Source organism: Furipterus horrens, unplaced genomic scaffold (genome assembly GCF_987537825.1).
Source record: "Furipterus horrens unplaced genomic scaffold, mFurHor1.1.pri manual_scaffold_10, whole genome shotgun sequence".
Classification (NCBI taxonomy): Eukaryota; Metazoa; Chordata; class Mammalia; order Chiroptera; family Furipteridae; genus Furipterus; species Furipterus horrens.
In genome coordinates this window covers 73920499-73933671 of record NW_028327180.1, presented here as the reverse complement: position 1 = coordinate 73933671, position 13173 = coordinate 73920499, and the positions used below count along the sequence as shown (strand labels likewise).

Here is a 13173-nt window from a genome sequence, read left to right as displayed (position 1 = left end):
AAGTTGGTATATGTAAAGGATTTCCATGTAGCTGTGGTGCTAGTTATTACTGGCTACATTATATGCTAAGTGTATTTGTGTTCCCCAAGTGTACAAGCCTTCTATCAAAAGTGTGTTCTATAATTCATATATTCAAGGTGTAGGGTATGAAAATGGAAAGCTTAGGAGAGCACTTTACCAAACTGGTGTCCTCCAAACTGAAATTGTTTGTAATGGTAGTCTTTTACAGGTTTTCATTTAAGATGTTTGTGTGCTTTTAATTGACAACTAACTTCTTGCTGCTGTATAGTAAAATATTAATATATTTTTATCATTAAACTGCTGCATGACTATCATCTTTGAGTGAAGAGAAAATGTTATAAAAACAGATGCCTTAAACAGTACATTTTGGTTTGGAATTCTGTAGAAAGTATTTTGGGTAAAAAAAAAAAAAAAAGGATCTTGTCTGACAGAGTGAGTTCTGGGGATGGAATTGTTTCTTGGCAAATCCAGACATATAGATCTAACTGCTGTATGTAGGAGACATCACCTGTAGGAGTTAGAAGGTGTCAGTGCTTCTCATATTGTAAAGCATTGGCCTAGGAAGGCCTAGGAAGTTGTCTTTTTGAAGGAATTTTTTTTTTCTGCTGGTTCTTTGGGTTTGATTTGATATTTTTAAGCTCCCTGGTTGAGTGTGTTGTCTTTGTTTTTGAGATCTACTGTATGTGTTGAATAACAAGCTATTTCCATTGTACTGTGCATTTTCCCATTAAATTGTTTGCTTTTAGTATTCATACAATGTTAAATATGAGGTGACCGTACAATAGGTAGGAGTTTCTTTACTTACAAAATCACTGGAAATGATTAAATTGCTTTCCCCCTTTCCCCAAGGTGCATTTTTCTTATTTTCCATATAGTAAGGTTGAGCTTTTACAGTGCATAATGTGACATTTGGAATGCTTATCAACTGCATGTAAACATTAATAACCTGCACTTTTTTTGTCTTAAGATTTGTTGATCTGTTTTGTTCACTGTACTTTAACTGTGATATAGAAAAGACTGCATTCTTTGTGCTGTTACTAGTTAGCAAAGAGAATTGCTTTGATTTTGTCTCTTGTTTACTATAGCTTCTTAAAGTTACACCTTGTACTACAGGTTGTTGGAGTACTCCTAGATCAGTGTTTCATAGTAGCCAGCAATAAGTAGTGCAGGTCAACAAAAACACAGCAAACTTAGGCAAAGTGTCCTTTCCTTGAGATGCAAGTTCTTTCATGAGGTTTCTTTAGGGTCAGAGTTACCTAAAGTGAAGCCTTTCTTACCTATAGACTTCAGATTCTGCTTGGAATCCTACCGGATCAAGAAGCACATGTATTGTGCAATTATCTTTACACTATAACAGTTAAACACAATCTTACTAAGATTTTGAAACCATTGTCTGATTTACGGTCAGTGGATTTAAAAACAAATCCACAGAGATGATATAGAAAAGACTAAGTGACTGTAAAGATGCTCTTTTTTGCATCTCACTTTACTTCCCAAGCACCCTCCCAAGGCTTCCCTTCTCCCCTCTCCTGTTTCATCCTTTCCCCACCCTTCCCCCAGGTGCTCAGTACTTTACCCAGGTCTGTATTTCAGTGTTTTATGTTGGAGTTTTTCCTTGTGTTTATTTTACTAGTTGGTAAACTGTGCTGAAACAGAAAAAAAGGAAATGGTTGGTATATTTGACCATATGTGTTATTCATAGAAGACAGTATGATCAAATGTGCCAAAAACAAGCAAACAAAACTTAATTCCTGACAAGTATGCCTTATTTTTAATGATCTGCTTTGTCTTACAATTAAGGTCCAAGAGCTTGGTTAAACTATTATTTGCCTAAGTATAAAAGAAAACTTGAAATGCATTGCAATATTGACATTCTTTAAAATGAGAGACACTGTCAAGTAATTTAATGTAGAGATCAGCCACCAGATTTGAAATGCCCATATATGTGTGTGTGTTTGGTATTGTTTGTTTTTTCTTTTAAATCACCAAATCTTTTTTTAAGCTACTTTTTATTTGTGCCTCCTATTTATCATGCTGATGTTAGAAGCAGCAGTCATCCAGCCACAGAGGGAGCTAAAGTTAACTAACCAGAACTAGAAATCATTATACATGCCTTTGACAACAAAGGAAGTTTATAAGAAAAGCCATGTCGGCTTTTCCTCCACTAGATAAAGATTGGAGGTAGATGAATATTTGCCAAATGGGAAAAACAGTAATGCAAGTCAGGAAAGACAGACTTTTCCAGCTTCTCAAAAGCCATGGAGAGTAGAAACCAAAACCAATAGGGAAAATAAAAAACCGTGAAAGTCCACTTTCTAGTAGTCCCATGCAGGGGTTTTAATTTGACTCAGAGTGGAAAATATATCAATGTGTTTTTTAGGTCTTCATATCTAGAGATGGATAACTATTCCAATTTGATTTTTCAGGTAATGGAGAAAGCTGCTAGTAATTTTAACCCCTGCCTAAAGAAGACAGATAATTTCATTTGGGAGCAAATACTTATTGCCTTGAAAAATAGCACTGTAATAGCCTATGAAAATTAGTTGTAGGAAAACTTTTATCCCTTTTAAACTATGCAAATTATTAAGCAAGTGTAAATTAGGACTCAAAGATAGTTGATTATATTGCAATCAGATGGCATTCACAAACTTAACTGGAGCATATACAAATAAAATCTATTAGTCTAAGAGTTTTGTATGCTAACAGAAAAATATAATTTAGCTACCTATTCTAAAAATGGTGAATGTTATTAATATTGTATAATAGGACTGGGAAGACTGCCTCCTTTTTTTGAAGAGAGAGAGATTAAGGATTTTTATAATTGTTTTTCATCAAATTTTAATATTTTTGTCAAATTTTTAGGTATTTAATTTGTAAAACAGTTTGCTTTGTACTAGCATACAGAAAATAGGGTATTGATTTTAAACTTTTTGAAGCCAAGTGATCAAGTACATTTGTAATAAAAGTCAATGGATCTATAACAGTCGTACTCACTGTTTTCATTTCTTATTAACATAGGAATGCTGTACTTTTCTGCAGGAAGACTGAACTAAATTTGGGTGGAAGGGAGGGGAGAAAATTAAGTCTGTTGATAATGAGAATCTGGGTGGGTACTATGGCCCAAGCACTTTATGTAATTTTTAAGTCAGTTAAGATTTGGTATATTAAAAAAGATGCTTACATCAGTTTTTTTGTTCCTGTTTTTTATGGAAATTGATGTTTGTGGGGTTATCTCATTCATATGTCTGTGGTTTAACATTTTCATTTGGCACTGTTGAAACTTTCTAAACACATTTTTTCTTTTATGACATTTTGGGTCATCTGCCAACATGGTGACCCCACCATGGGCATGATTCTTTTTATCTCCCTGGAAAGGTTCACCCTCTCCTTCATATTCCCACTCATTTTTAAAAAGTTACACACACACGTTCCAGATTCGTTTACAATGGTGATTTCTGATATTGTTGCTCTGGTGGCCTTCATAGCTCCACAATTTATTTTATTATACATGTGAACATATTTTTAAGATTTTTTTCCCTGAAAAACATGAGATACCAAATCTAATTATGTCTTTTCCCTTTTCAGAGTCTTTTCAATATCATAATGAGATCCTGCTTTCTAAGTAAGAGGATTCTGAATAAAGCAAGGGAATCTTTAGCTAAAAATTTAGGTTTGGAACAATTGGTGATGACTCTGAGTATAACATTTATTGCTGATCATCCCAATTTGGAAATATATATACTTCCACATGAGGGTTGAATGAAAAGGAAAAAACTTCAATTGGAGTTGTTTAAGTGAATAAATATACTGAAATTATTTGTGCAAAGTTGTTAAAAGTTTATCCATTTTTAAGTCAGACATTATTCTTTTTCATTGCAAGTTAACTGAATATAGGCTATTCATAATGAAGTACATTATAAAACTAAAGTGACCACTGCTATTAAAATTACTGTTTTCACCCGGCAGCATTAATTGCTATAGAGCATTTATATATTTTTAAGAACAGCTGATTTTAATATTTGAAAAGTTATCGATCCTAAAACAAATCCTAAATTCAAGGCCTAAGCCATTTGACAGGCTCTTTTTGAACATAAATTTAATTATTATAGGTAAGTGAAAATTACCTAAACTAACATTAATTAACATGAGTCAAGTAGGATTTCTTGATGCAAGAACAACCAGATGAAAAATGAAAAATGATTGGTTTCAAGACAACATGTTTGCCATCTTTTAGCTGCTAAACTGACTACCAAGTTTTGATGTTGAATAGTCTAGACAAATTACATCTTTAGGAAAGTTTTTGGCAAAACCCACATGTTAAAACCATTTTTCTTAAAAAGAATTTCGTGGCTACTCATTTTCATTTTGTCTCCACATTATGTTTGGCATTTATTTTCTTTCTTTTTACCATTGTGCTTTGCTTTTGTGGAAATTGTCTTGTCTGCTAGGTGGAAACGTGGTGATACTCTATGTAAAATAAAATTACTTTTTACCAGAAATATTTACTCATTTTAGAATTGCAAGGTTTTTGCATTTTCATGAATACATACTTTGTTTCAATGATTATTAATAATTTGCTTACTAAATTTTTGTAGTATTTCATGGAAAAATCTTAAAGAGCTTGATTTTCTTGATTTAGGATGTACTTTAATAATTCAGGAGGCCTCCAAGTTCAAGGACCAAACCTTTATGTTCTAGAATCTTGAGAAACATGGTAATACTCATGTTAGCATATGTTTTTGTCTGAACTGGATTAACACAGAAGGATCCTAAGAGGACTTAAGATGTCCTTCTTATAAGCTTGCAGTCAAACTAATGGGGCAGGTGACTTATGTATTCACTTTGACTTAGTCCAACAGTAATGGCCATCAACTAATGAATTATTAGACACACGCTGGAGCCTGGGTCAGACTCTCATTCAGCTAGAGTGCAGGTAGTTGTTGGTGGCATTTGACCTACCTCCCTTACCATATACATCTGGCGTTCTTTTTCATCCATCTTCCTTTTTCCTTGTTTATCTCTCCTTCTTTATTCTCCTTGCCATAGGCCTGCCTGTGCCACTCAAGCTTACCTCCTTGAGAAGTAAAGAAATTGCTGACTCCTACCTTAGAACAGAGCTAACTGACCGCAGAAACATTGCTATATTATGAAGTAATCAGGAAGTTTTTATGACTGCTGTTTGCCCCATAGTCTGAAGTTGGTAGTTTGAAAGAAAGCAATATTGTTTGCTAAGAAATTTGTAAATTGAAGAGAGTTAGAAGTATGTGTATTTTAGGTAAGTTACTGGGGGCTGAGACTTACTAGTGTGGAAATCTGAGAGCAGAAAAGTGAGAGCTGTTTGATATGTTCGAGTATGGGAGTGTGAGAGGTATATAAAGGGAATGGTGTGGAGGTAAAGAGAAATTTTTATTGGAGGTAGGAAAAGATACTAAGGTGGAGTCTTAAGAGTTGTTTGCTAAGGACAATGAAGTTGATCTTTGCTAAGGAAGTTTCAATAATGCTAGAGAAAAGGGGTACCTTGTTAGTCTAGGGAAAGCTGTTGGTCTGTAGCTAGATGTTAGGATGATGATACATAATACAAACCTGTTTTCAGATGTAGGATTTTTCTGGAGAAATTAAAATAATTGTGGAATGGCAGCTTTTCTGGTCACAGCAAATTGGTACTGGAGACTTATTATTTTGAGAGAAAGAAGATAAAATTTCAAACTTTTTCACAGTTATAATTTTTAAACTATCAGGAATATATATCATATATACTATTTATTATCCTGAGCTCATGTTACAATGTAGCTTACCTTTACTTTTGAAAATGGTCATTAGATCAAAATCATTTGATTTTTGCAGTCCATAAAGATCTACAATATATTTATTACACCTTTTACAGAATCTTGAGCCTTTGGTCCACATAAATTTCTTAGAAGAGGACAATAAACCAGATAAAAATACTAAATTGCAATATTAGCTATCTTTTCTATTTCTTCTACATTTGTAATCCTAAACCTTGCAATCCTAACAACATATAAGTATGAACCTTATGAGACCCTCAGAATACTATATTTCTGAAATTAGACAACCCCATCCCAAACTCAAGTTTGTTTTCCCGCTGTCTCTCTTTTAAAACTGTAGAATTCCCAAGAGCTCAGTGGTGGAAGATACTAATAATATAATTTAGTACATTTTGGAAGTTCTTATGTCCTTTGTATAATAAATTGATTGTGTTTAGATTTCTGTTCCCAATATCCCTGAAGCATTTTAAGTTATTTAAGATAAAGAACTTCTATAATACTTGTTTTTAAAGTTACGTAATTCAAGTATATTTGGGTTAGCTCATGTTTTATACTTTAATATGAACTTATTCTCAGTGATTTTGACAGATTACTTTCAAGTTTAATTTTACCCAAATCTGTGTACCTGAGTGATGAAATCTCTTTAAAGATAGCTAAAAGAGGGGTTTTGATTTTGTATTTGGGAAGTAATTTTTTGTCAAGTTTCTTAACATCAGAATTGTTTTTATAACTTATTTTGTAGAGTTGGCAGTATAACTTTCACAATTCATTGTGTCAGATTTTAAATTATAATATAGTTACAAGTCAGTCCAGAGCCTTTTTAAATAGCCCCGCCCTTAGGAATTGTTTCAAAAGAAGTGAATTCCCAAACCTGTGTCAAGAACCAGTGATTTTAATGTCTTTGAAAGGCTTCCGTGAGTCTAGCCAATGGAGATAAATGATAGCCCATTTCCATGCTGCATAATTGTTAGGATTTATAAAGTTGTCAATATGTAAAAGTGCAAAAGCAGGAAAAACTAAAATTGCCTATAAATTTTCTAGTTTTCATTATTTGCACTATTTACCTTTGCACTTGATTTTTTGAAAGTTAAGACTAGTCACTTTCACTTTTGTTTCTAGTCTTTCTAATTTCTTAAGAGTTATGTTTTCAATATCCCACCCAAAGCAAGCTTATATGCAATTAAATATGCTTTATAAATCCAAGAAAATATTTTTTAGTGTTAACTATGTAGAAAAAATTGTTTTGATGAAATTTTTAATATGGGCCTTTATTTGCCAATAAAATCCTTTGTAAATGTGAGCTTTATTAAGCTATTTGAATAGACAAAGTGAAATCTTAGGATGGAGATATATATATGTGTGTGTATATATATATATATATATATATATATATATATTCATATTCTTTGAGATCCATCTTCCAGCCTGAGATGGCCTGGTTTTGGAGTAATTTGTTTTCACTCAAGTCAATGAGATTTGACTCTAGCTGGCTGTTGGCTTAAAAATCTGGAAGTGAAGTGGGTGGCAAGTAGCACTCCCTCTTTCATGTAGTTTTGCATAATGCTCATAGAGTTTTCTCATGGTCTATGTGGTATTACTGGTATTGAAATAATTACATTAAATGAATATTCCTTTTTGGAATTCAAGGTTGACTCATTTTTTGAGGGGGGTGTGGCAAGGGATAAGAGACTTTATTTTAACTAGAAGCATTCTTATAACCTCAAGATGTGCTCTAGAAAGAATAGTAGAACAAAAACTGTACCTGTGAACATATTTTTTGTCTTAGTGAGATTGTGCAACACAGTTAGGTTCAGAATTGCAAAAAAAAAGAAAAAAGAAAAAAAAAAGATGATTTTGTCAACAGAACAGAAATGTTTTGGCTAAAATTATTTTTGTAAGTTATTTAATTATTTCATTTTATATTCCCTTTCCCATAGCGTTTTAGACGCTTCATACTTAAAACCAAGTGAAAGGCCTCTCTTTAGATCTGGTTTATTTTTGGAATGCCTGAGTGTGTTTCTGGATTGGGAGGGGTGGGCAGGGGGTAGTAATTTTAATTCTTGACATGCTTTTCTCAGCATGTTTTGCTAGTCGTTCTGGATCTTATGTTTGCAAATTGTGTTGAAAATTCAGTGATGTATTTGAAATGCGAAAGTCCTCTATGACATAGTGTGGATGTTTGTGGCTGGAACCTTTTAGCTTTGTTTTTAATTTGGGTAGAAAGTTAAATTTCCATTGTTCAGATGTTAGGCTTACCTAGTGGAATTGTGCCCAGTAGTTGTCTAAGTATGGACCAATTTTAGGAAATGAAGGTTGACAGATGTGTATCTGACTCCAGATAATCCTTACTAAAAATTGTAAATTAAAGGCTTACATCATTAGAGTTTTCTTTAAGTTTTATGTTGTCAGATCTTTAAATGTGGATGATGATCAGCATTATATCTATGAATTTTCTTTGGGACAAGAGAAAAATCCAGTCTCCAAACTTTTTCTTGGAGACTAAATTCACCATATATGGAAAATGAAAAAAAATTTAGAAAGTGGCTTTATTTTTTAATAGATTTTAATCAGCTTAATTAATTATTTTTCCTAGTTTTGAAGCACTATTTTCCGAATGTGAATAAAGGGGAAAGATTAGCAATTTGCCCCCGCCCTCTTTGCTGAGGCCATTTTTAGTTTTCTGCCCCCATTTCCCAGTCCTGGTATGAAGTGAATTACGGGTATCCCTCTAAGTACCTGTAACCCCTTTTGGGGGTCACAGATACCTTTGATAATCCGATGAAAGTGATGGACCCTCTCCTCAGAAAAAAGTGCACATAGATAATTTGCGAACAACCTCAGGGGCATCACACATCTTCTGAAACCCAACTTAAGGATCTCTGCTCTAAGTAAACTCTATAGAGAAAATTTTAATGCAATTAATTGATAAAATTAGTAACTAGCTATTGGCCTAAAACATTTCAGATTGGAATTATTGTTAGATGGTGGCCCCTACTAGCAAAATGTGACATTGCAATGAGCTTTGTAAGACATTATAACATCCAGACAGAAGAAAAAAAGAAGCTAAGTTCTGAGAGCTATTTATAAGGAGTCAGGGCATCTCTAGACATGGGAGCCATTTCTGGTTCAAGGCAAGGGTCAGGGTGCCTGACAGCTTCTAGCATGGTAGAGTTTGATAAACCACAATGCTCAGGATGCCAAGGGGTTAGCCATTATCTTAACCCCTTCCTCACCAAAAGATTTTTAGTTTTGTCTATTGGGAAACAAGATGTCACTGGAAGGAAAAACAAAAGATTTGCCTTACAATTTTGCTAGAACACATCAGTTTGGTGATATATGGGACACCAGTATTATTTTTGAGAAGGTGCATAAAACCAAAGTAAATTATTCTCTATGTAGAACATTATTTACTAGTAACATTTCTTTGGATGTATTAGCTTTGACAATTTTTACCAGTAAATATTGGTTTTATTTAAAACTGGGAATCCAGTTTATAAATAGGATAGTTGGTATATCTGTCCTTTCCCCCATGTAAAGAATAGTTTAAATATTTATGCATTCTTCTTACTTTTCCCTCTTGATGCCATGGAGTGGGGTGGGTGGAATGGGGAGAGATCTTTGAGTCAACAACTGACAAGATGTCTTCTCCAAATTTAAAAATTGAGAAGCAGCACTTTAAGTCTAACTCTACACCATTTTTGTGCATGTATTAATTTTAATAATGATTTTTGGTGCATGCCTTTGGGCTTATTAAAAAGTGTACAATAGGAAAGTATAGTCCCTTTCTTAGAAAGGAAATGTTTTTCTACTTTGCAACATGTGATCACAAAAATCTTCCTCTGTGGGAAGATTAATCATGTATTGAACTACTGAGAAGTATATATTTTTAGAGATACAGAAGGAATCTACATGGAGCAGCATTCAGACCTATATAGAAGTCATAGCATTCTGTATAGGACCAAAAATGAAATAACATTAAATACTTAAACAGACTTTGTTGGGTAGAAATACCTTTAGATCTTGCAATGACTTCCAAAAAGAAAATGCCACAGAAGTTTGCTGAAAACTTTTGTTGTTTGAATTTTTTCTGTCAGTGTATTTAGCCCAAATCCAACAGCTTTGGGTTTACACATACATTAAGAATCAAGAAAACAAAGCTAACTAAATAGATCAGTCTGGTTTGCCAATCCAGCTTGACTAAAATAAGTAAACTAACCACTTGCAACATGAAAAACTGTTCAACTCCTCTAAGGTTTTGACAAACTAACCTTGGCTGATGTGGGAAGACTCCCACTTTGATTTTTGACCTGACAGGGAAGATTCATACTTCACCTGATTTCAAGCCTGACATTGTCTGTTTAAGGAGCTATGGTACAGTTTGCTAATTCAATCTGATACCTGTTGATGACCTGTGAGATCTAGAGTCCAAAGTAGCCAGCAGCTGTATCCCTGAGTGCTCTGTGCCCATCAGATCTCTGAAAGTAAGCAGGGTTGGGACAAGTCACAGCTCAGATGAGTGCCTTCAGATGCTGTGGACAGCCCCAGCTTCAAGAATTGTATCTGATTTCTTGGGGGTCATCACTGAACTAATGTCCCACATGGTGTTACTTACTGTAGTTGCTCTCTCTTGGAGGAGGCCCAGAGCACACATCCTAATTGCTTGTGGTACTCAGAGAGGGGGTGCTAACTCTGATGCCCTGGCAAAATTCCAGTTTAGGGATGTGGGTCTTCTTGCCATTCTAATTGGAAATGTGCATCACTTCCCATTTTCCCTGTTGATCTCAATGCAAACCGATCTAGTCTGGTTTTTTTTTCCCCCAGTCCCAAGTCTCTAAGATGCTGGTGTATATTATGTAGGCCAAGTTCATGTCTTATTCTAATTGCATAAGAGTGGAGAAATGAGTGAGTTTGGTGTCAAAGTACCCTGTAGTTGGAGGGTAAACTCTTGTAATGCTTTGGGGATGGAATTGGCCCTCTTTTAGCATAAGTTGGGGAGTGTGCACTGGCCAGAGGCTTCTAGCCATGAGGTGTGAGCTGAGACCTATTTTCCTTCTTTTCTTGTAGCATTTTGAGAAAATCTGTTGGGTTTTCAGTAGTCAGGGAAGGCCGGAGTTCTGCAGCTTTAAATCTGGGTAACTGAGACTGGCTTGAGGAAGACTTTCGTTAATTAACTGGGTTCTCAGATGCCACAGACTCCGTGAAAAGTCACCATTATTTTCAATGGTTGAGATAGAATTTCCCCCAGTAGCCATTATTTTAAGATTATATTGCAGAGTTGCTTTATTTGAGCTTTTTGTTTATACACAATCCCAAACTGGAAGAAAAAAAAAAGGAATCCTGCTGTGAAAGGTATATATTACTCTAGATTTTTCTTACTGTAAATATTGTAAGATTGTAATACTGTCGATATTTTATTAACCAACAAATGTTAATCTATGTGAATTTAGACTTATTTTAAATGTGCTTCTTATTTACTGTGTGTGGTTCCTGTTGCTGACAGTATTAAGTTATATTCTGATGTAAGATTAACTTTATTAAAGAATGTAAACATTAATGTTTCCTTATGGGAAAACAAATAAAGTATAAAGAAGACAATTCTTTTCATTAAAATATACTGTGTATTTACACTTGCTAGACCCAGCACCACTTACAGATTTAGTACATTGTTCAGAATTTTAGTTAACACAGCTGACATGGTTGTGCTCTGTTTGAAAGTCTAAAAGTAGGTATTGTTGGAATATAAACAGTTTGTATTTGTCTGCTGTGAATCATTTGAAATTTCTAATCAAGTTTGTAAAATTTTTATAGTAAAACATTTTAATGACAATTTAAAGATTTATCTTCTTCAGAGAATGGTCAAAACAATATCCTTTCAGAAATAGAGCTGTTCTTTAATATCTTTCCAAAATGACTTTGGTTAAATGGACCAGATGTATATTAGTTAAAATTTAGGACAAAGTTGTGATATTTTTTGAGTTTACAAGTTAATCCGTATTGGAGATGTGCCAATTATACAATAGAATATCATTAATTTGCACTGTTTGGGGACCCCCATTAAGAATGCTTAATTTTGCCAACTAAGAAGTAAGCAAATGTAATTTAAAAAGTAAATTTGAGCATTCTGTATTAAATATGTGCAGTTATTATCACATGAAGAAGCGCAGTGTGTCAGGCTGTAATATAAACCATACTTGCTGTCATGTTCTCCCATCTCAGTGCTGGGAACTCACCATGTGGAAACCAAGCAAATGTGTTGTGCATCAGCTGGCTTGAGTTTGTTCAATATCAAAGCTGAAACTAGCAAGGTCTGCTGTACTGCTTATTGAAGTATTGTGATTCTTTTAGGCATTGATTCTTACAAAATATATACTGTAACAGTATACTTTGTACAGATTTAAATTTTATTTGAAAAAATGAAATAAAGTAGGCAAAAAATAAAGATGTTTATTTTTCATGTGACTATATAAACAGATCAGTCTTTTGTTTCAGTGCCTTTGGGGGTCTGGTTGCTCTTGGGTTTTTGTGGGGTTTTTTTGTTGTTTCTTTTTAATATTTGATAGATGGAAACCATTTTTAGGACTCAGTGGCAGGTATACTTGCCTGATCATTAATTGGCTGCAAGCATTAAGTGTGTTCTCTCACACTGGAAAACTTTTTAAAAACAAATTTATTTTTAAAGATTTTATGTGAGTGGCTTCCTGGTCTTGCTTCTTGAGTCAGTTTTGAAAATTCTCCGACGGCATGACTTAACCTAGATATCAGAATTGAAGAGAAAGAAAAACTTTCCCCATAGGTTATGCCTCTTTCCAATGGAAGATTTTTGTTTTCTGTTGTTTTAAATTTGAAGTTGGTTTGGGATAGTGGAAGGGTACAAAAGAGTATATGATGCTTTGACTGGTATGGCTCAGTGGGTGGGGCGTTGTCCTGCAGCCTGAAAGGTCGCTGGTTTGATTCCGGTCAAGGCACATGCCTGGGTTGTGGGCCAGGTCCCCAGGTGGGGGTATGTGAGAGGCAACTGATTGATGTTTCTCTCACACATCAATGTTTCTCTCCCTCTCTTTCTCCCTCCCTTCTCTTCTCTCTAAAAATAAATAAAATATTTAAAAAAAATTTTTTTTAAGTGTATATGACAAAAGATGAAGAGAATCTTCTGCAGAAAAGAGAACTTGTGCTTGAAAATAAGATCTTTTAAAACTGCTTTTTTAGTGAGCGGAGTGGTAGATAGTGAATACAGTTACCAATAAAAATGTGGCACAGGATCTGAAGGATCCTTCAGAATAATTTTAATGGGACCTTCTCACAGAAGATCAGATTATCTGACCAGGAAGAACCATCCCAGTTTTGGCCTCTAACTAAAAAATCAGTG

The 13173-nt window shown here is 34.3% G+C and overlaps 1 protein-coding gene across 1 annotated transcript; it reads left to right on the top strand.

The window, feature by feature from the left end:
• The first annotated feature begins 8298 nt into the window (after positions 1 to 8298).
• IGIP (IgA inducing protein) lies at positions 8299 to 12275 on the top strand. The gene is given in 2 exon segments (XM_090288187.1): positions 8299 to 11990; positions 11992 to 12275. Coding segments are annotated over 2 exon segments (162 nt in total). The 5' UTR covers positions 8299 to 11939; the 3' UTR covers positions 12103 to 12275.
• Positions 12276 to 13173: the final 898 nt, after the last annotated feature.